Genomic DNA, 23,114 nt, shown 5'->3' with positions numbered 1-23,114 from the left:
ATCCCCATAATTAGCTGCATATGAATTATCTCTACTTATTTTGCTAATTAAATTAGTAAATGCACCTAGTATTTTTGCAATATCATTTGGACTTAAGAAATTAAGCTTTCCAAATTTGGGTCTATATAAAGGGGATACTGATCTTGTTATAAGTATGCAAAATAATAAAATACATAAATTCAATTTGATTAAATTCATCATTTCATATGTAACTATTATAAATTTTAAAAGATGTTGACAGCCTTTTTATATTCCTAAATAGTTGAATACACATTATACAATATATACACTACTCTATGAGCTTTTTATATATTTAAACGTTATATAATATTTTTAATATATTTATTTTAATATTTTTACTCACAAAAAACATAATAAGAGTCTAGTATTTAAAATAAATAAGAAAAAACAAAGTAGAATTTTTATTTTTATTATAAAATATTTTAATGATAAATTAAAATAGTTTTATCGAGCTGGAAACTTGTCTTCATGCTAATAACTAAATAAAATATATAGCTATTTAAAAATTTTAAAATTAAAGAAAAATAAAAATATTATCAGATTATAGAAATAATTTGAATTATTATGCTGACTTGCTATTCAAGTATTATTGTTATGAATCATATTATGATATTTGTAAGAAAATTAGTATTTATTTGATTCTTTATGAATCATATTATGATATTTGTAAGAAAATTAGTATTTATTTGATTCTTTATGAATCTCCACTCATACTAATTAAAACTTTAATTATCATATATGCATTTAAAAATATAGAGTATGTAAACGAGAAAATGATTATGTGCACAGATTATGTATTTTAGTGATGATAAATTAATACACTTACTAATGTTGGAAGCTTTGTATTAAAAAATATATATCACTATATAAATAATTACTATATTTTCTGTATTCACACTTATGTATAAATGTATAATAACCTTATACTTATTTTTATATAGAAGCTATTTAAATTTATTTTTATTTTTAAATGGCTTTATATTTATTATCATAAAGTTCCATAAATATATTTATCTAAAGTTAATTCAACATATATATAGAAATTAAAAAGTGTCATGAACATTGTAATGGTGTTCTTTGTAAGCGACTAAATTTTCTATTCTATTTTAATTATTTAACTACACCTTTAACTAGTTGAAAGAGTCTCATTCAAACCCTCTAAAAGTGCTCATTTTGATCTATTGTACTTACTAAATTTTGATAGGTGATTTCAATATCATACCAACTTCATATTTGGTTTAAGGATTACCCCATACTCTACAGATTACCTCATACTAATTTCCTAGGTGTATTTGACACATTAGCATGCATATTATTATCACGTGCAATCCCATCCTCTCCTTGACTGTTTCTTCCTTGAGGACATAATTATCCTCTCCTTTATTCTATGCCAACTTAGGCACTAAATTTCACACACCATATAATAAAATTTTGTAAAGAGCTTTCTGCTTTAGATTTATCCATATCCAACTCTATCATTTTTGTGTAAGCAACCAAAAAGAATCACTTAAGAAATTATCTAATGGGTTCAACTATAAAGGAAAAGGGTTTATGAATAAAAATGCACTTTTTTTTCAATTAATTAATAGTCTTGGGATATTTGGGGTTAAACATCCTTTAGTTTGAGTAGTACTGGGCTAAATAAAATTTTGGAAAATCCAAATTTAAAATCTTATACTTTAGCATTTTTACATTATCTTTCAAAACTAGTTGCATCTACTTGAAATATAACTTATACTCTATAATATATACTAGAATCTTTAGAATTACCACCTCTGTACTTAGGGTATTTTTCTATTCTATAATAAAGACTTTACTTTATGGGGCACTCACCCCTTAATAAGTCTTACTAACACAGCATAATCTCCTAACCCTTTCATAAATATTTTGTGAGGCACAAATCTCTAAACCCGAAAGTAAAGGTTAGACTCTAGTGGAATTAGTTTGGCCAAGAAAGGTTAGTGTAACCGCAACACCCATATGGTGGGTGATGACATAACCACTAGGCTAAAGTGAATATGGACAGACAAGTAAAGTAACTTGGTAAATTAAGCATTTATGAAAGCTTTAATTTCACCACTCGAACTAATCTTTTGTCTATGATGTTCTTGGATACTTGGCATGGCTCATCAAAACCTTGCTCTAGCCATATGGCTTGAGCACCCAAAGGCAGAAGGTGGGGAGAGTACCTATGAGGCTCATGTAAGGCCATGGTGTTCTGATAAAACCTTGGATTGTGAAAAGGAAAAAAAATACAATCCTCTTGTGTAGTGACTAGAGATAAAATCATGTAGTGAGGAAGTGCCAAAAGTCAATTGCATTTGTTGTCAGGCTTTCAAGCCCTAACCCAGTGGTAGTGTTAGTGAGCACTGCCATGGACGGAGAAGGACTTGATGGGGACTGAAGAAAGGACATTAAAGAAGGGTGTTCCTCATGTCTCTAAACATCCTAAAAATGCTAAAGGGTGGTCATTAGATGACCACTCATGGACGGATAGTTTAGTCTTTGGGAGATTAGACTGTAACATGGATGGTCTTGGACTACTAATGAGGCAAAGGTGAATAGAGATAGCATTAGCGTAATAGGCAGATATATTAATGATACTTTTAGGTGTTTGTAGTGGGTTTGGACATGTGGAGCATTTAGATTAAATGCAAAAGTAGAGTGGTATAGAAGCCATTTATGGGGTTAGCAAGTTTCTAAGTTGAGAATAAAATTTATAAAGGTTATGAGTGAGACTCCTCCAAGTGGTGGAAGGTGTGGTTAAGTGATTAAAGTAGAATGAAAAATTTAGTCACTTATATACTTCTTTAAAGACTACTTTCTTGAACTCACAATAGTATTGTATTGTATTAACAATTTTATTTTAAAGTTTTTTCTCACTTAGTTTCCTTGATCAAATCACACCATTATCAATTGTTTAAATAACTATTTTGAATTAGGAACCATCAGTAAGAAACTTGTCCTTGACCAACTATAGAACCACCTGGTGATTTTGCATAGATACATTAACTTGGGTATTAGGTTCATCTAACCATGAGTTGTTGACCATAACCTTAAAGACATCCCCTACATTTAGCAATGCACTTAAGCTAGCCCTTCCAGCCAAAGGTTTGTAACCACTGATAGAGAATCCTCATCCCATTCACCCTAGTGATACATACATTAAGTATTTAAATTAGATATGTTGAACTATCATATCAAGAATATTAATTATGTACTATAACTCTAGGGCATCCTTTAGTTAGTAGTGTGCTCAAGCCAACCTCCTTGCTAAAAGTCTTTGACCATCAAAAAGTGAGTATCCTCATATTCCAAACCTTCACCATGCCCTAATACCCTTATAATACTAACTTTAACCCAACCTCTATATATACATCTATCAATGATATCTTGGAGAATATCTAGCATGACTCCTAAGTTAGTGCACCAACTTATACCCATGCTAATCAGTTTCTTTTTTGTACATACATTACAAGTCACAACTTGAGAACTTCATTCTTCTAAACTTCTAAATTATCTTACTTGACAAATAAAATAATTAGCCTATAACATGCATAGACCTCTCTATGCTTGGCATATCAAGCTTTCTCTTATAAAGTCAATAACTTCAATTAGGAACCTTGTTCCTTTGACTTGCCAATCACATTTGACAAATTGCTTAACTAGTATACTATAGTTCAGCACATAAGCAAATAAGTCCTTAAATTAATTCATCTGAATGATACCAACTTTTGTTCAAAGCATCTCTTTGAACATATAATTCCCCCCAACTTGCCTTATATCAAACTTCAAGACTATACTTCTTTGTGCTACTCTAATTTAACATGTTTTTATGAACCGTTTATATGCAACTTATTAAGTACTAACTTACTCAAAATCACTTTTGGAACATTGAGGGAATTTTGACTTTTTGCTTGTTAAAACCTTTACTTTCACAAGCTTCCTAACCACTATCTCGTCTACTATAAACACTTTCATGCTTTAAGTTTTCTATAGTATTATGTTTGTAAGAAGCAAACCCTTGAGCTCATGCTTGATTCTTCATTTCTAACTAAGGATGGTCCAAAGTTGAGTTGAGATAGAAGTCAATGCAAGTTAATGCAGTCAACTAAAAGTCTTATAAAGCAAACCTAAATTGATGAAATGAAGGTTTTGATAAACTTTAAAATATTTTAATATGTAAGTACTTGAGTCAAGCAAACCTATAAAGGATGGTAATGGATATACCTCAAACATGTTTAAATATTCTAAGATATTCTACTATCTAACAGTTGTTATTCATTTAAATTAATTTTGTATTCATAATATATAAATATTATAATTTATAAATTAATTTAAACCCTGTTTAGTATATTATTTTTTATTTTATTATCTAATGGAAAATATGCAATAAGATTCATCCTATATTTATAAATTACAACATGTTTATAATTATAAACTTTATTTGATCAATTAGATTAATAAGTAAGAATAACACTAATATTAAACAAACCAAGTGTTGCTGCATGTAAAGTGTAGCAATTTATTTGTTTAGTCAAAGGTAGTTATCCTATAAACCATTAGAGTCTTGGCTATTGTATTTACTTATTTCTTTTTTTTAATTTCTTAAAATTTTACTTTGAGACTAGATTTTTTCTACAGCTAAACAGCCATTATTCCATCTAAGTTTATGGCATCAATTTTTTATTACTAAGTATTTTCATGATGAATTTACTAAATTGATAGTTTATTACTAGTTTAATACCTTTAAGTGAAAAAGCAACACTGTCATCACATCATATGTTAAAATTAACGTTTAATCCACTTTACTTATAATAAGGAGGAACATCTAAATAGAGTAGAACTCTTAAGAAATTTAAGAATGATGGGATTATAACCACAAATTTAGAAACAACCCATTATATTAAAAAATAGAGAGAAAGGGATTTTCTAATTTTTTTCTCTAATTGTTTAGGATATTTCAAATTAAATATCCTTTGTTTTAGTTTGAGTAAGACAGAAATAAGTGATCAATCTAAATTAAAGAGATTATCACTAGTTAAGCTATACTAGATAACTATTAAGATGACTATTAGTTTTAAAAGAGACTAATTTCAATCACTACTAAACCATATTAATTAGAGTGTTCAATCACTAGCTAAGTGATACTAGGTGGGTTCTAGGGCACAACATTTCACATACATCCTTATTCAAAAGAAGGCATTCCTTTTTTAGATTGTAAATATAATTTATAACAATGTTTTTGAAAATAGCATTAAATTTTATTAGAAATTAAAAATATAAAATTGGCAACTGTGAATGGAAAGGGATTTGATAAGGATAAAATAAAATATATAATAAATAGCATTCTCCCATGTTTTGAAGCATCTTAAAGATGCTAAAGAGTGGTCATAAAATGACCACTTAAAGACAAATGATTTAATTTAAGAAGGATAAAGCTATAGTATAGGTGGTTTTGAATTATCAATGAGATAGTGAGAATTGACAAGGCTTTAATGTCAATGGTACCTTTGAGTGTCTGAAGTGGGACTTGAATACATGTAATATTTATATCAACTAGTCAATATAACTTTAAATCACCTCTAAGGGTTTAGCAAGTATTATAGGTTAGGATGAGGACCTATCAAGGTTGTGAGTGAGAGTTTTTCAAATAATTAAAGGTATGGTTAAAGACTAAAGTAGAATAAAAAATTTAATCACTTACAATTTAATATTTAAGTTGTTCCTTAGTCTAACTCTTATTGATAGTCAAGTATATCATCACTTGATATTAATAACAAAAAGTCCCAAGAGTGGGGCTAAACTCAAAGAATAAGATGTTAAGAGAGCATAGCTCTTCACTTTAGTTCATATATAAATTTATAGAACTGTGATAAAAAATAATTGGGATCTTAGGAACCATAAAAGGCTTTCCTAAAAAAGATGATGATGTAATCAATGTGAGAGCATAATTTTGCAAAGCTAATTTTAATATAATTATAGTATACAACTAAAGTTTAGATTACTTAAAGAAAAAAGATTTCTAAAGAATAAAAGAGTTATAAAGTTATCCTTATTTAGTTGAGGATAGTGTTATGAATTTGATATTAAATTAATAATCACAGGTGGTCAAATATGGTTGAGGATATATGTCCTTAGTGTAGTAACTTGAGCTATCTTTCATGAATGCTAGAGCAACTTAAGGAATTGGGAGTGTACTTAAATAATATTCTTATATTATGGAAGAACAATTTTAAAGGGCAAAGTAGCCCATATGAAATAAAAGAGATAATTAAGAGTTGGAATAACACTTTTAAAAATGGTGTTTGTGGATGGGATAGAAATATAAATAATTATATTCAAGTGAGGTGGCACTTCAAGAGTAGCCATGAGGTTATTAAGAGTGTTATCCAGAAGTTATAAAAAGGTGTTCACAAAAGTAAAATAAACTTCCATGAAGATGTTTAAGCATGATGGTAAAGGGTTAATCAATATCAATTATTTTGGCATAACAAAAAGAGTAATATATGATCTTGGTGAAGACATAAACACAAGTGGAATATATTGTAAAGATAAGCTTATAAAGTTAATAATATGGAAACACTAACTATCTTATAAGGGGTGCCTTGCGTAGCTCAAGTTGGTTAGTTCATGAAATCTTTGCTAAGAGAAATAAAATTGGCATAGCCTAAACCAAAAAATGTGGAATTAAAGTCTTTTAACAAAATATGTCTAATGGTGTAAAACATTAATATGTAAGCAACCAAAAAGAACAATGATCTATAAAATTTTATATACGGAAATGGCCCATAAACAAAAGTGCAATCTCATTTCCAATTGGTTAAGTGTATTAGAATATTTGAGATTAACTGTTATTGAGTTTGAGTAATAATGGGTATGCCTTGATTTTGAAGGGCACCCCCTTTTTTTCTTTTTAAAAGCTTTTCTTTTGATCTACTTTTCACCTTGAAAGTTTAAAAAATGTATTAAGTTTCCAAAGAAAGCTTTTTATTTCATATAACCTTAAGCTCAATACAATAGAAACACTTCATTCTTTTATTTGGGTAAACATTAATTTTAAGAAACCAAGGATAAATTAATTATCAATCCTTTTTGAACTATAAAGCATTCTTTGGCTTGATCAAATGCCTCAAAAGAACTATGACCATCTGGTATTCTTTTTTAGGCCTTCCCATCCTAAAATTATTTTAACTCTATATTACTTTTATAAATCTAAAGTTCAAAACCCATAAAAAAACTTAAATTTTTTTATAACATTGCAGTTGATATCATTGAACACCTTTTTTTTTAGAGTTTATTTTTCATCACAATATTTCTTTTGAAAGGTTTAATCAATAGTTGTTATTCTATAAAAGTTTAAAGACATCTTGAAGGGTACAAAAGCCATTAAAATTGAGATAAAATATTGGGTTGGGTGACCTTTTAAAAAGTCCAAATTCAAAAACTTATATTTAGTATTAAAGAGGTTTTGGCTTCGACTGTAATGGTTAGCTAAGGGAATCACATTATATATTAAAATTAATATTTGGCATTTAATTTGCTCTAACTTGTCTCAATACAGGATGTCAAGAAAGTAGGTCTTTTAGAAAAGTTACAACTTTTAACTTAAGGTGTTAAAAGATTTTGGGAAAGTTGTGGCTTTTATCTTTTATTTATGAAGACTTAAATTTATAAAGAAGTATGGTAGATTGTAAACAACGGAAAAAAACAACTTGACAGGAAAGGGCTCATGAATAAAAGTGCATCACATTTTCCAATTGATTAAAAGTCTTGGGATATTTGGGGTTAAGTGTCTTTGGATTTAAATAATACAAGTACAACAAGAAAATGGTGTTTAGTATCATAAGGGCATTATTTAATGCCTAAAGGACTAAATCCCTATAAGGTAAAAAAGAATTTAGCACTATTAATGATGTTAATCTTGATGTGTGAGATTACAAGTTAAGCATATCTAATTTAAGGAATCACTCCTTAAGTCATTATGGTGCAAAGTTACCCTACTACCATGGAAAAGAATAAGCAAAAGGAATGTATGGAGCTATAATCAAATAATAAAATTGAACTATAGGAATCAAAGGACATATACAAGTTATAAGTCTAACCATTCTCTTGATTCATATTTAGGAAAATCAAAATATAACAATTGTAAAAGTAGTTATAATAAAATAATATAAAAAGATAGGTTCTTATAAAACATTTCTTTTCGAGATGACTCAATTTAGTAGAAAATTTTGGCTTAAGCAAACCAAAAATAAAAAATATATCATAAAAATAAGAATAGAATACAGTTAAAATACTTTTCAACCCTAGGCTAGAAAACAAATATAAACCTTACGGTTTTTTTCTTTGCCACGCCACCTCTCCACGTACAAGAAGTCAATGTTGTCAATGTCATAAGAAGTGGACAAAAAGTGAACACTTCCTTTGAATCAAACGGCAGCATTTCGAATTTGAAATTTTCCCGCTCAATGACGTTGCAAAGAGTCTTAATCTTTGGATCTCACAAACCCTGCTAAAAGCGCTGCTATACTTTAGGGCTCCTCATCAAGTGGGAAGAAGGAGCCAGGGTTTGAGTGCCCGGAGACGCTCGAGCTTCTTGGCGTAGATCTCTCTCTTTGTCGTCTCCAGGGAAAGGCTCGGCCGTCTTGTTCCAGATCTTGGTGAGGAGTGAGCCGAGATTTACCGTTTCCTTCCTGCACAGGGATTATTCTGTGATTTCACGCTTGACTTCTGGTGGCCTTGCCAGATTTGCTTGTTTTGTTCCTTGACGGGAAAAATGGCGGTCCAGAGGTGTGGGGACGACGCACCACAGCTTCTATGGTACGCTACAACGCTAGGCCATAAGAAGTTTTGGTGCTTAGAGCAAGAGGACGACATTGCAATGGTCGCGGAGGTGTTCTAGTGCTTCAGAGTTTTTCGAGGCATTTGGAGCGGCTGTTCTTCGCAAAAGTGAGTTCCTGTTTATAGATTCGTTCTCGTTGCTTATCATCTCCTTTCACGCAGGATCTTGAGCGGAATGGGTCTGTGTGTGAGTAAGTCGAGTGCTCGCTCAACCCCTGGCTCCGAAAAGTCCGAAAAGTGTCGCTGGGACAAACACGGTAATGTGTTCTTCCCAGTGAGGCGGGCGTCTTACACGGAAGACGAAGATGGAACTCGAAAACACCAAGCTAGAGCATTCATGAATCCGGTTTACACCGAGTGTGAGAGCCCGGGGCAGACGAAGAGAGGCTTTTCAAGTATTTCTAAGCTTCTCAGAGGTTCCAAGGTCCCCCCGCTGCAGCTTAGGCGACACCCTTTGTCTCCATCGAGAACAAGGTGCCGGGATTTGCTAGGAGCGAAGGCCATCACTAGTGGCATCCACGATTTACCAGGGGGAGAACAGCCTAAACGAACTTTGCTGAAGTTCATGGAAGCCGATAAGAGCGGGGTTCTCTCGCTGAGCAGATCTTCCAGTGCTAAAGAAGGTAGCCTTACAAGGTCTTCTAGCGCGAAAGAGGCGGCACTCTCTCGGTGCTCTAGTCAAAAGGAAGGCAAGCGAGATTTGGCGGGGGACTCCGTAAGGCCGAGTCCGGATCACTTGGCTACCATCGCTTGTTTGAAGGCTGCCAACTTCAAGTTTAACGACGGTCACGCTGCAGACAGAAAGGACGACGAAGAGACTCAGCAAGCAACCGAGATCTCTGGTGAGAAGGTTGAAGCCGCTGTCACGAAATCTTTGGCCGAAGCTGCTCCACTGACCAGAGGACTTGGATTACCGTGCTACCAGACTCTGGTCTTTCGCGCAGTCTCTCCAGATAAGTCAAGGGGACGGTGTACATCGTCGCATTCATCTTTAAGCAGCGAGGAACTAGCCGCTGTTACGAATCGTCAGCGCCGACGGTCCCCCAGCAGGAAGTCTCCGGGGCGAAGATCGCCTCGGAAAGGTTCTCCTAACAAAAGGACCGGGAGCGGTAACTTTGTCTTGAATGCTTCGGCAGCACGGTTTCAAAAATCCCTGCCGGGTGCAAGGACTGAGACTGCAAAGCCTCCTCAAGTGCCGAAAGACGTTACGGTAAGATGAACAAAGTGAATTATCAAATGTTAGTGAATGTCTAACCGTTCGGTATTACAGGCCAAAGCTCAAGGAAGGTCAGCTCTGCGGGAACTACCGTTAAACAGTTTGAAGCCTCAACACTGTCGCAGGCATTCCTCACCAGTCAAGACTTTTACATCTGGTAACTTTCACCATCCAACAGCGCCAGCCATGAAGCTTGTTCCTGCGTCGACGAACAGCGTCTTAAAATCGGAAAAGTTTTCGGTTTTCAGTGATGCGATCCATCTCGACATTCAGTCGAGCTCTTCAGTCACGACCGAAGAGTCAGCCGGAGTAAATCCATCCTGCCTCAGCAAAGAACCTCGTTCGGGATCAAAACGGCTTAGATCACCAAAGAGGTTTACAGCTGCGCAGGAGAACCTCAACTTCCGGCTGTCGGTCCCAGGAGCTTTAGAAGACAAGTTCCTTGGGGCGACGGACGACCACACCAAAGATAAGCACGTAGATATTGCAAGCACCGATACGAACGTGGAGGACAAGCAGGTTCTGCATGAGCAGGAGGGACAGGACGCTGGAAGTTGCTCGCCTGATCCAGAACTCTTGGAGCTGCTTGAAAGGACTCCGAAGAAACTTAAAAAGATGGCGTTGAAGCTAGCTCTGATGATTGAGCTGGATCAGTCCAGCGGTGAGGAGGAGGACGAAGTTAAGCAGGATGTAGATCTCGAGCTCAAGTTGGGAATGGCGGCCGACAAGAGCAAGAGGTCAAACAGGGATGGTATCAAGCTGGATCTGAGCGTGGCACTTGACTCCCCTACGAGAACAGGCTCCACTTCCGTCCCGGCCACTCCACGACAGTCAATAAGCTCAACATGCAATGGTCTGTCCGTCGAAGCGAGGATAGGTTCGTCCAAGCACTCGGAGTTCTCCTTTCACATAATGAAGAACCCGGATGAGCTATTTGGTAAGGTTCCTCGGTTTCACATTTCAAGGACACAGCAGAGAGAAGAATCAACGTCATCATTCCATCTGGACACATCTTCGAATAAGGTTGCTGTGGATTTGACAGCTTCACAAGAACAAAACTGTGACCGGTGCACGCATTCTTCGAATGAGGTAAAGTTGCACCGTGTATGACACCTCCACTATTTGTTTTCTTCCTTTTCTTTTAACTCCACAGCTTTTTCTATCGCAGGACAGGGGAAGTTCCAAAAACGCTGCAGCTCCGGTTCAGAGGTGTTCATCGTTTGGCTTTGAGAATGACGATCACGAAAAAGCAGCAGCGGAGAGCGTCATTATTGAAGAGGACAAAGAGAGGACTCCTGGCAAAAGACGCGACTTCAAGGACCTGGACCTCAACAGAGATGCCTGGCTGGAGGATGATCATCCATCGCCTGGCTTCGAGTTTCAAGTTAAGTCTGCTGGACTCAAGTCCCTGCCAGCCACACCCGTTATGCCTACAGCTCCAAAGGTGACAGAGACAGACGCCTTGTCCCTCTCAGCTGACGAGATTGCCGAGATCTGGGGCGCCTTCGAGGCTGGCCAGGAGGAGATTTCCACTTAAGAAAAAGAACTCAGCGGTCATCGTGGCTCCTGGTACGCTATTCCATCCTTTTAGTAGTTGCGTTAGCTCAGGCAACTTACGGTAGCTCATCTAGATCAATCTCATTACCTCATGGAGCTTGAGTCCTGGTACGCTACTTCTTTCTTTTAGTAGTTACGTTAGCTCAGGCAACTTACGGTAGCTCATCTAGATCAATCTCATTATCTCCCGGAGCTTGAGTTGAGGGAAGTTCCAGCTGCCGCATTTAGATCCATCGTATGAAAACTCCAAGCTAACCGATGCGATTTGGACCTACTAACTCTTACCGCTCTTCATTGCTGCAGTACTCCCCCTAGCGCAAAACAAGAATCTAGCAATCGCTTCCAGAGCACTGCTTTTGTGTGGAACCGACCACCAGCTTTCTTTTTAATTTCCCGCAAGTCGTAGCTATCAAATGTGTTCTTTCGGTGAAGTGATGGCTCGCTGTTTAGAGGAAGGCCTTGATGGTTCGCCCACTCCTAAAGTCCTCACACAAGGAAGGAAAAAAGAAAGATCAAAGCCCGTGATCTCAATGTGGGGGCCCTCTTCCCTCACACTCTTTTGTTCCCGTGTCAAAAATTCATGGTTCGCGTTTCTTTTTGTCCGCTAACTACACACAGAAGGGCCATCGCTCTCGCACGTCACCGGCTCGACTCCCAGTATGACCTCTTTAACCAGCGCCGCCGGTCCAGCGGGATGGAATACCTGCAGCAGGCCGTTAACTTACATTCCGTGTCATGGGCCATGGCCCACTAGAGAAATGGTCTATTTGTCCGGATCCAGACTGGCACACAAACAGTGCCAAACGTGTTTGCGACCTCCCTGCCCATATCTACCGGGTGGCTGTACGAAGCAACCATTTGCTCGTAGTTTCGAGATTAATAGCTAGTTAAGATTGGGGCTGAGGCTCCTGCGAGAGCTCCAGGGCATCAGCATTTAGTTCTTGCTTGCACGGTAGGGTAGCGAGAGCTGCGCGACGAGCCCGGCGATTGGCCAGGGTAGCCGTGGAATGAAGCGCACAGCGATCGAAATCCCGTCATCGCGAGGCGCCGCTACCAGGTGAATCTCTAGAGCGCCGATTCCTCGCAATGCTGTTGCGTGGCTTAGGCATTTAGATCCGGCGCCTTCATTTCTCTCGAAATTTCTCCTGTATCATCCCTTCTTCGTGTCCGAGTCTCAGTCAGTCCGGATTTCTCTTGAGCGAATCGGTGTGATTGATCTCTTCTTTTTGCCTTGGCAGACACCACGATGGCTCGGTCTGCTCTCTTTCGTCTGGCGCTCCTCATGCAAGTGGCCTGGACAGTTCGTGCGATCACAGAGATTGGCGATGGTAAGTCGTGTTGTGCAAATATGCCAGTCTTGGGATATGAGGAAAGCATTGACACATTGTTTTCGCAGTTAATGGGCTTAAGATCCTCTATGGAAGCTGGAATTCTCCGCGGCTATCTGGGTGGAACTCTGGGCCCGGTGGTGATCCATGCGGCGAATCATGGCAAGGAGTGCTATGTACGGGTCCTCGGGTTACCTCAATGTACGTTCTGAACTTTCTTAGATCGCAAGATGATTTTGATGCGCTATAATTTATGTGTTCTTCAGCAAGCTTCCCGGTCAGAATTTGGGAGGGTCCTTGGGATACGCGTTGGATCAGCTCCGGAACCTCAAGATACTGTATGTTTCATCGATTGTTTTCGGGAACGAAATTTATTTTTCGTTGTAGGGATTTGAGCAACAATCAACTCAGTCAAGCGATCCCGTACCAGCTTCCGCCACAACTACAAGAGATGTACGTTCTTCCTAGCCTTGCCTTGTTTATTTTCCTAAAACTTTCTATGATAGGTACTTGTCTAACAACCAGTTGACTGGTCTTCCATACTCTCTGAAAGATTTGTGGTCTCTAACGAAAATGTAAGTTTTCTTCTGACACCAAACATCACTTTAATCGTGGCACTTTTGTGTAGAGACGTGAGCCACAACCAGTTAATTGGTACAATTCCTGATGTCTTTCAAAACTTCTCCAACTTGAATCTTCTGTAAGTATGTAAACGCATTCGGAAGTATGACACTTGACTGTTTTCGAAATTTTCAGAGACGTGTCCTTTAATCAACTTACTGGCTCGCTTCCTTCCTCATTTGCGGGTTTGATTAGCATATCCGTTATGTAAGCCTTTCTTCCCCAAATATCATCCTTGAAACTCAGCTTTTACACAGGCACGTCCAGAACAATAAACTCAGCGGGGATATTAACGTACTGTCTGATTTGCCTCTTGCTGACTTGTAAGATATCTAATTGTTTTTTTTTTTTTTTTCTATCGTAAGCTTTCTTTTTCAGAAACGTTGAAAATAATCAGTTTAATGGATGGGTTCCAAGCTCACTTCGATCTATTCCCAACTTAAGGTAATGAAGGGAACCTCACACGTACTAAATACTAACGTTGCTTTTACAGGGACGGTGGGAACAATTTTAGTACTTCGCCGGCTCCCCCTCCACCTCCTTTCACGCCTCCTCCACCTCCACCACGAGCACAAGCTGGAGGAAAAAGTCCTGGGACCAAGTCTTCATCGAGGCAGTCTAAAGAAGCTGAAAGTGGCGGTTTGTCACAAGGAAAAATGGCTGGTATAATTGTTGCATTGGTATTGGCTGCTGTTATCGCTGGCCTTGTCGCTGTATGCTACATGCGTAAGAGAAAACGAAAACCGGACCTGGAAAAGAAAATGGAGAGCTCATGGCTAACTCCTCATAATGCTCCTGCTAAAGGTATGCTCTTCTATTGAGTTGTGCATTCTAGCTAACGGTCTTCTTGCAAAACCAGTGAAAGAGCTTAAAATGGAACAGAAAACAAGACTTTCTCCTCCCGAAAAAGTCTTAAAGCCACCACCGCTAAAGACTCCGGCTGCTGAGCGTAGTCCTATAAAACACAAAAATTCGAAAGCGTCGGTTGCTGCAACTTCTTACTCCGTCGCCGATCTTCAGGCTGCCACAAACAGCTTTGCGCAAGAAAATCTTTTGGGTGAAGGTTCTTTGGGAAGAGTCTATCGTGCAGAGCTTCAAAATGGCACGGTAAGCACAATGCGTAATTGGCAGCAGACTGACAAATCTGATGGTGCAGCCGTTAGCTGTCAAGAAGCTCGACGCATCAGGATCCACGGTACAAACAAATGAAGAGTTTCTTGCATTTGTTTCTACCATTGCTCGTCTGCGGCACACAAATGTTACAGAGCTTGTCGGATACTGTGCAGAGCATGGACAACGGCTGCTCGTGTATGAGTATTTCAACAGAGGAACACTTCATGAGATGTTGCACGTTCTTGATGAGACGAGTAAACGGCTATCATGGAATCAACGAGTCAAAATTGCGTTAGGAGCTGCGCGAGCACTTGAGTAAGTGCTGATATCTATTTCATAAGAACTTGGCTAATTACAACTATGCTGACAGGTATTTGCACGAGGTATGTTCGCCAGCGGTTGTGCATCGCAATTTTAAGTCCGCCAACATTCTACTCGACGATGATATGAGTCCACATTTAACTGACTGTGGGCTTGCAGCTTTGAGTTCCACGTCGTCCGATCGACAGGTCTGAAGAACTAGCGCTTTTAAATTCTCTTTTATTCCTTTGCTGATAGGAAAAAACTGGCAGGTTGCGGCACAAATGCTGGGTTCCTTTGGCTACAGTGCTCCGGAGTTTGCAATGTCTGGTGTTTATACCGTTAAAAGCGATGTGTACAGTTTTGGAGTGGTGATGCTGGAGCTACTGACAGGGCGTAAGCCTCTGGACAGGTAAGGTTTCCTAGTTTTCAAGGTTATATGTTCCATTAGCTAAAGAGGTGTTCTATTCAGTTCAAGAGCGCGCTCGGAGCAGTCGCTGGTGAGATGGGCCACACCTCAACTCCACGATATTGATGCGCTGTCTAAAATGGTGGACCCTGCGTTGAAAGGCATCTATCCAGCCAAGTCTTTGTCTCGCTTCGCAGACGTTATCTCGTCGTGTGTTCAGGTAAAAAAGTGTTTGCTGATTCACTCGGTCGACATTCTGTTACTTTCTATGCAGCCTGAGCCCGAGTTTAGGCCTCCAATGTCCGAGGTTGTCCAGTCTCTAGTCCGGTTGATGCAACGGGCCAGCCTCAGCAAACGGAGCTCGGGCGATGAGCTTGGTGGTTCTCAAAGAAGCATGCACGACCCGCCTTCAGACTACTGATAAAAGGTTCAAGCCGACGGCCTGTTTTGCTAGAGCTAACCAGCGTTTTGGACAGAGCCTCAGGATGAAACTCTATAAGAATAACACTGTGAGGCTCGAGAATTTTGGAGACAGTAGTGTAAGAATGCGGCCTCCTCTAGTTACGATTTGTATATATAAGGTAATGTGGATCAATTTGAAGTATGTTTCTGGTACCACCTAATGTTTTTTTTTTTCTGAGCACTGTTGATTCTGTCTCTGTATGTTTTTGTGCTCGATGACGAAGCCGTATCCGTTAAAGTGGAGAATAAAGTTGCGCAGAAGAAGGGGAAGGAGAACCTCTCTTTAATCCTTCACTGTCTCGGAGGCGTGACGCGATGATGAAGGAAAGGGTTTGGGTCCGGTACTCTGGCACAGTGCAACGCTTTGCTCTTGCTCCAGGAAGGAAGCTGGATGTGCAGAAGATTGCTAGTTTCTGGAAGCTGGATGTTTCGACTCTGTGTGTTGGTACAGATGTTCTTCAGGTGGACGGAGAAGGCAAGGGTCTGGATGATATTGAGGAGGTCCGAGAGTGGGGTTTTGGTGATGGAAAGTCCGAAGCAACGGCTCTTGAAGCTCGAGGCTGTCCAGGTATGCAGTTTCGAAATTCTTAGTTGTCTTTCTTCTCACATCTTTTCTATGTATTCAGTTGTTGCTGATAATGGATTATCTTATGGTAAGTTTCAATACTTACGTTTTTGACCGTGCCTTTGTTCTTCTTTCAGGTGGCTCACAGTATCAAGCCTTTGCAAACGAAGTCTTTGAAATGGTAAAGTCGATGCCCGCGGACGAGAACATATTCAAGCCCCGTAATGTCATCCACTTTCCCGGTAGAATTCCATTTCTTGCGGACAGCATGGAATACAAATCTCTCTGGGTGCACGAGGCCTATCATGACATCGCAGCGGAAATAAAGAACTTAACTGGAAAGGTGAAAAACATCCACCTTGTAGGGACGCCAGGCATTGGAAAGAGTGTTTTTGGGATACTGTGGCTCGTCTCTCTAGCTCTGGAGAAGAAGGCCGTGGTATATCGATGCAAAGACTGCCAGACATGGATTCTGTACAACTTTTCGGGAACTTGTCCGAGCACCAGAGTGTTTAGAAGCTACACCGAGGCTGGACAGTTCGTGAACTCGACCGTATGGCTCATTCTGGATGGTCCTTCCAAGCCCGTCCTGCATCCAGGTCCTTTGCTCCAGTGCGTGGCACTCGATCGAGAAGATGGTCCTTTCGATTTTTCGAGCTGGTCAGGAGGAAAGGTTATCTATATGGAAGACTGGAGCTTGGAACAGTGCGAGCTTTGCCTCGAGGATCTCGGGCTAGACGTTGTCGACTTGGAACTCCGCTTCTTCTACGTTGGTGGCGTTCCCCGCTGCCTTTACAACTCGGGTTCTTATACTTTGGGGGACTTGAAGAGCTCGGTCGACAACGCGGCCGTGCTGGTTAACTGGAAATCGTTTCCCGAGAGCTGCTCAAACAGGCGAGATATGGAAAAGCTAGTACGGAACAGGTACTCGAGAAAGACTTCGGATTCTTTCGAGGAAAACAGCTCAACAACTACAAAGTTGTACGTCCCTGCCTCGACGTACGCCAAAGACGTCATACTAGCAGGTCTCGTGGAAACCAGTTTGACGGAACGAATCAAGCTCATCAACACTCCAGTGTCGGCTTTGGCTGGTTTACGAGAAGTCCCATTCGAAAGAATAGTGCACGAGGAACTAGGCCGGGGTGGTGCGTTCGTCATGCGGAGCTTAGACGACGGGAAGAAAGAATTCCGGAAAACGATACGACCACAGCGAGCCGTTTGCCAGTACTTTGACAAGAGCTCGGGACAGACTTATTTATATGCTGAGCTCTTCACGAGTCGTGGTCAGTTGCATCACAAGGATAAACTTCCTCTACATTTTCTGGGATGGGAGCACTACGTGAAGCCTGTGATGAAGCCAGAGGGGACCGTTGATTCCTTTTTGACGCCTGGGAGGACTGTCACTGGACTGATTTTTCGAGTGGCAGTGACGCTGGAGAGCCCGATCAAGTGGAAGTACGTTGGCAAAATAATCGAGTTTTTGGACGATTGGTGTGAGAAGCAAGGCCGAGCTCCACCGCCGAAATATTGGTTCGTGCTGGTGGTACCAGAGAGATTCTTCCCTCTGTTTACCAAGCAAGTGGCCGTGGAGGAGATATTTGCTCAGCGATTGGAGCAGTTTGTTCTCTCGGTGAAGATATAATCTTCCGACTTAGAAGGTATGAGTCTTTCTTCATCTAATGCTCTTACTCGTTCGGTTGACAGGAGAAAGGAGGAAAAGAAAACATAAAAAAGACAGAAACTTTGGATCCTGCTCTGCTGCTGCTGCCAACGAACTTGGGTCTTCTCCGAGGCAAATTGCTAGAGCTGTACGTGAACGTCTAAATGCAAACACATGACTTCAAGGGCTTTGGCAGCGGCAGGATATCTCAGACCTGTGAGGTGCGAGACATATTTTTAAATGTTTCTTAACATGGTTTTTCTTATTCATTTATTTCTGTTTTTTCTCCTTTGTTCTCACATGCAGTGATGCAGCTGGAGCCGTGACGACAAGCAGTTGGCGATGGAGATGATGGAGATACGAGCTCCATGGCGGACAAGAATGCCAGAGCAACCAAGCAAGGAGCATCACAAACGTACGAACAATCGCCCGCGCTGGAGAACACTCGAATGGATGGAGAGGTATGGCTGTTTTTCCTCAGATTAGTTTCAAGCCTTTGGAACCGTCTTAGCTTAGCCATGCGGAGCTAATCCAGCATTGGATCCTTATTAGTTATACATACTGCAGGAGGATATCGGTGTCAGGCGGAGTCAAAAATCGAGACGAGAAGATAGGCATGTAAGAAAAGCTGCCGTGCCAAAACAAAGGAGAGAGATAGCATCAACCGATTCAATGCAAAGCTCCTGTACACCAGGAATAATAAGGTACTGCTGCTTTCTCTCTTGCTAGTAAGAGATATATTGTAAGAATTTTTATGCAAGGCGCGGGAAGAACAGGACTCGGAGAGAAAGAGAACCAAAGTCCACTGTTGCTGCTGCTGCTGCTGCTACTGCTACTGCTACTGCTACTGCTGCTTTCACAGTTGTGTTACAGGCAGGATTGACAGCAAACCACAAAGGACTTGGATACACCTCCAAACAAGAAACAACGCTGCTGCTGGCTGGAGTGCTAGAGCTGTTCTTGAGTCTCTTTCTTGGCTTCCTTTCTTTATTAACTCTTTTGCTCATCTCTTTTTTCTCTATTTTTTCTTTTCTCTTTCTCTTTTTCTTGCAGGAATGCTCAAAGCAAATCTAGAAAGCAGGCAGCCAATGCTAAGACCTTTCCAAACCACCAAAGCAAAGAGAGCTGCCTATCTATCTACCTACACTCTTTTTTTTGTGTGTGTCCATAAGTTGGCCTCCAGCTGCATTGTGCACACCAAAGCTGACATCTCTCTTTCAACCAGAAAAAAACATTAAATTATGGCTTAAAATTTTCTATAGCTGATATTTCCAGAGATTATTTTAAAGTAATGGTGCCAAAAGGATGAGAAAATTCCAAATCAAACAACCATTGAGACCACCCAACTAACCATTAGCTTTCCAGCTGGCTGTAGAATTCTACGGAGTATGTATCCCACCCGTGACGTGGCAGAGACGTGGAAAGGAGGTCCATGAGCTGGCAGGAAAGACCAGTGCTCTCTCTCTCCATTCCATTCTCTTTTTGCCTATCAGGTTAGTTTTCTTGGAGATCAAGGCTCCACGTTTGAGAAGAGGCTTAGGGTTCTTATGTTCGCTCAAGCGTCTCCTCAGCATTTGGTATCGGTCGTGCGCGGTCGCATTCCTCCATCGATCCAGCGGGGCGCTAGGTTGCGCCGGTGGTTTCGTCGATCGATCGCCTCGCCACGCTCTTGCTCGGTGGATGTTTGGGAGCAGCATGCGACAAGGCGGCGCATACGAATGCGGCCACAGGGATCGCAGCTGGAGGACCGCCAAGAACAGGGAGCACGGATAGCAGGAGGCGTCGCTGGGATTCTAATCTGAGATCGCGATCCACTCCAGCCCCGAAATATTTCCGTCCAGGACAGATCTTTTTCTCTCCTTCTCCTCTCGCGCTTTGATCCATGGCGATCAGCAAGCCGTCCCTGATAACGATTCCAGCGCTCGTTCCCAGCACAGCGCTCACCGCCTTACTCCTCTCTCCCAAGAAGCGGCCCACGAAGCGATTCTTTAGCCGGGCAACCTACATTGTGAGCCTTTGGGGGATTCTCATTGCGGGCTTTGGCGTCTTGAGCATGTTCGTGTTCTTGAGCCGATGGCATCCCGGCGACGAGAATTGCAACAACAAAGCCACCTCCACCTCCAGCTTCTTCGACAACGGCGGCAAGGATGCCTTGGATCGCCATCGCGATGATCTAGCGCCATCTACATCGAAGAATTTCGTGCTTGGGAATCTCACGAACGAAGAGAGGGACTTTTGGCAGCAGCCAGACGATCAGGGCTACAAGCCGTGCTTGAAATTCAGCGATCGCTACGGACTGGATTCGTCCCGCATCCTTTCGGACAGGAGGAACTATCTGGTTGTCGTCGTCTCGGGTGGATTGAACCAGCAACGCAACCAGATAGTTGATGCCGTGGTCATCGCGCGTATCCTCGGCGCTGCTCTCGTGGTTCCGATCATGCAAGTCAATGTTATATGGGGCGATGATAGGTGGGCATTCGTCTCTTCCTTTCTCTTTGGATTCCGTGTGGCTTATCATTGTTTTATCTCCTCGCGATCAGTGAATTTTCTGACATCTTCGATTTCGAGCATTTCAAGACGAGCTTGCAAGCCGACGTGAGGATCGTAACTTCGCTGCCCTCGACTCATATTGGAACGCGACCAGCCGAGGAGAAGCGGACGCCTTTGAACGCAAGCCCGGAATGGTTCAAGCAACACTACTCAAAACGAGTAAGCACAGCTTAGCCTGAGCTAGATTTTCTGACCCTTTCTTTTTTGTTCTTGCCTTTCCAGCTTAGGAGAGATGGCATTCTCTTACTAAGAGGCCTCGACTCGCGGCTGTCCAAAGATCTACCAGCAGACCTCCAGAAGCTTCGTTGCAAAGTAAGCGGAGATAGTCTTAGTTTTATCTTCCACTTTACAACTCGCTTGTTTTTTATTGGCGAGCAGGTAGCGTTCCACGCGCTTCGATTTGCAGCTCCGATACAGGCACTTGGCGATCAAATCACTCAAAGAATGTGGAGTCAAGGTCCTTACTTGGCCCTCCACTTGCGTCTAGAAAAAGACGTGTGGGTTAGAACAGGCTGTCTTCCAGGCCTGGGGCCCGAGCATGACGAAGAAATTCGGACCGAGCGACGCCTGAATCCGAAACTCCTCACTGGACGATCCAACATGACCCAAGAAGAACGTCAACTTGCTGGACTTTGTCCGCTCACGGCAAAAGAAGTAGCAAGGTAAGCGTTTCTTAACCATATCTTTGGTCATGGATCGTTCGTGCTGCCTTTTCTTTTGGTTGCTATTGAGCCGGCATTATGTTATTGCACGCTGCTTTCTTTCCGGATCATCGCAACTTCTTTGTAGTTTTGTGCATGGATACTTTATGCAGAGCTTCTAGCAGCTTGGTTGTATGCTTTGCGATCGATCTTGTGTGTCGCTGTCCTAGCGCAATTCTTTTCAACCGTCGTTGTCGTAGAGAGGGATGCAATTATTCAGCTGACCATCATGCTTTGCATGATCTTTTTGCTCGCCTGATCCCAGCCAGCTCATTTTTCTGATTGGCGACATTTACAACTACTGCTTCTCGTGCTGCCTTCTAGTGTTGTGACTGGGGTGTACTTATTGTCTTTCTAGTACTGCTTGCTCCACTATCGCACCACTAAATGCCCTGCATATTATTGCGGCTGAGATTCGTGAGGCCAGCAAGAAAACGGAGTAAGCCGTTCCTGGGTCCCGTAAGAGACAGACTGTTTCTTTGAAGTCATGAAATCGTAATCCTTGGGAGTTGCACTTTGCATTCAAGAAGTCGTCGGTCGTGCTCGTCATGGGCTTTTTGTTGTTTTAATTTTCGCTATTGTGCTTCTTTGTTTTTGAAAGCTCCATTCCAGATCGTGATGATGCTTATTGTGTTGTATCTGTGCAGGTTGCTTCGAGGACTTGGAGCCACGTCCTGGACCCGGATTTACTGGGCTGGGGGGGAACCATTTGGAGGATCACGAGCTTTGCAGCCACTCAAGCAGGAATTCCCAAACTTGGTCAACAAGCACGACATTGCAACTCCTCAAGAGCTGGAGGCCTTTCGCAGCAAGGCGTCCAGGCTCGCAGCAATTGACTACGTCGTCTCTTTAAACAGCGACGTGTTCATGCCATCTCATGGAGGAAACATGGGTCACGCTCTCAAGGTAAGATGCAGTTTTGAATTTCTTTTCAATCTAATAGAACATTTTGATCTTGCCGCAACAGGGACATAGAGCTTACACAGGCCATCGGAAGCATATAACCCCTAACAAGAGAGAAATGCTACCTTTCTTCCTCAATTCGAGCCTTCCCCAGAGAGATTTCAACGCTGCCATCCGGGAATTACACCGAGAATCGGTTGGCCAGCCTGCCATGTGGATGGAGAAAAAAGGGCGGGACGTATTGGGCTACCCAGTGGCTGAATGTATGTGCAAAACTAATCATCCCAGTTGATTGATAGCTAGGTTGTAGAATTTGATCATTCTTTCAGAACGTTTGTTCTGTTATACTAATGATATGGTTAAATACAATTTTATATCTGACTAGATATGGCAAAGTTTTTTTGATTCACATATTATCAATAATCTCTTGCTGGATCTCTAAGGCAGCATCAGATCCAACAGCAAGTATTAAGCCTGGAGGAAATGCTTTTGAAACTATAAAACACTTCACAATATCCTCACAACCTAGATTATCCTTACCATTCCTAGCACCTCGCTATTGTCCATACAAGTGGCTTGCATATACCTTGCTAATATCTTTCCAGATTAAAGCTGTAAGATGACTATGAACGATTTGATAGACTCTTATAATCAATTTATGTTCACATCCTAGAAACTGTAAATTGGACACTAACTTCGAGTTGGAGAAACTAAAATAATGTTGTAAGCATGGGTACACAAACATTGCTCTTTCTCTAGCTCTAGGCTCTTTCTCCCACCATGAAGTGCTGATATGAAGCTTAAGAACCTGCTTGACTCGAGGCAGCAAGCAGAAAACACAGTGTGGTTATTCATGAAGGCAAT

The 23,114-nt window shown here is 40.9% G+C and overlaps 4 protein-coding genes across 6 annotated transcripts; all 4 read left to right on the top strand.

Moving 5' to 3' along the window:
- The first annotated feature begins 8,549 nt into the window (after window positions 1–8,549).
- On the top strand, window positions 8,550–12,236 carry LOC9660198. 2 transcript variants are annotated; one of them, XM_024669831.1, is made up of 6 exons: window positions 8,550–8,684; window positions 8,771–8,973; window positions 9,028–10,075; window positions 10,136–11,170; window positions 11,250–11,650; window positions 11,942–12,236. In XM_024669831.1, the coding sequence occupies exons 3-5, from the start codon at window positions 9,041–9,043 to the stop codon at window positions 11,616–11,618; spliced, it is 2,439 nt and encodes an 812-aa protein (XP_024525599.1). In that variant the 5' UTR covers window positions 8,550–8,684; window positions 8,771–8,973; window positions 9,028–9,040; the 3' UTR covers window positions 11,619–11,650; window positions 11,942–12,236. The 2 variants fall into 2 exon arrangements, with proteins under 2 accessions (XP_024525599.1, XP_024525598.1); XM_024669830.1 differs by having other exon boundaries at window positions 8,550–8,973.
- A 248-nt stretch (window positions 12,237–12,484) lies between these two features.
- LOC9660196 (protein STRUBBELIG-RECEPTOR FAMILY 8) lies at window positions 12,485–16,024 on the top strand. 2 transcript variants are annotated; one of them, XM_024669506.1, is made up of 18 exons: window positions 12,485–12,695; window positions 12,877–12,966; window positions 13,035–13,167; window positions 13,233–13,304; window positions 13,354–13,419; window positions 13,473–13,541; window positions 13,595–13,666; window positions 13,723–13,794; window positions 13,845–13,910; window positions 13,966–14,031; window positions 14,081–14,391; window positions 14,447–14,694; window positions 14,744–15,015; window positions 15,071–15,209; window positions 15,273–15,412; window positions 15,473–15,629; window positions 15,684–15,836; window positions 15,894–16,024. In XM_024669506.1, the coding sequence occupies exons 2-17, from the start codon at window positions 12,885–12,887 to the stop codon at window positions 15,828–15,830; spliced, it is 2,112 nt and encodes a 703-aa protein (XP_024525274.1). In that variant the 5' UTR covers window positions 12,485–12,695; window positions 12,877–12,884; the 3' UTR covers window positions 15,831–15,836; window positions 15,894–16,024. The 2 variants fall into 2 exon arrangements, with proteins under 2 accessions (XP_024525274.1, XP_002965192.2); XM_002965146.2 differs by having other exon boundaries at window positions 12,488–12,695; window positions 15,886–16,024.
- Window positions 16,025–16,108: 84 nt separating this feature from the next.
- Window positions 16,109–19,355, top strand: LOC9660195. Its single transcript, XM_024669507.1, has 7 exons — window positions 16,109–16,439; window positions 16,498–16,524; window positions 16,574–18,094; window positions 18,141–18,317; window positions 18,403–18,557; window positions 18,664–18,800; window positions 18,858–19,355. Exons 1-3 carry the CDS (start codon window positions 16,187–16,189, stop codon window positions 18,076–18,078), a joined length of 1,785 nt encoding a protein of 594 aa, XP_024525275.1. The 5' UTR covers window positions 16,109–16,186; the 3' UTR covers window positions 18,079–18,094; window positions 18,141–18,317; window positions 18,403–18,557; window positions 18,664–18,800; window positions 18,858–19,355.
- Window positions 19,356–19,573: 218 nt separating this feature from the next.
- Window positions 19,574–22,636, top strand: LOC9658825 (O-fucosyltransferase 20). Its single transcript, XM_002965144.2, has 6 exons — window positions 19,574–20,565; window positions 20,637–20,805; window positions 20,869–20,958; window positions 21,025–21,308; window positions 21,995–22,253; window positions 22,315–22,636. Exons 1-6 carry the CDS (start codon window positions 19,979–19,981, stop codon window positions 22,540–22,542), a joined length of 1,617 nt encoding a protein of 538 aa, XP_002965190.2. The 5' UTR covers window positions 19,574–19,978; the 3' UTR covers window positions 22,543–22,636.
- The last annotated feature ends 478 nt before the right edge of the window (window positions 22,637–23,114 follow it).

The sequence above is a fragment of the Selaginella moellendorffii genome, unplaced genomic scaffold, assembly GCF_000143415.4.
Source record: "Selaginella moellendorffii unplaced genomic scaffold, v1.0 SELMOscaffold_5, whole genome shotgun sequence".
Lineage (NCBI taxonomy): Eukaryota > Viridiplantae > Streptophyta > Lycopodiopsida > Selaginellales > Selaginellaceae > Selaginella > Selaginella moellendorffii.
Note: the sequence above shows the minus strand (reverse complement) of the source record. Positions and strands in the feature narration are given on the sequence as shown.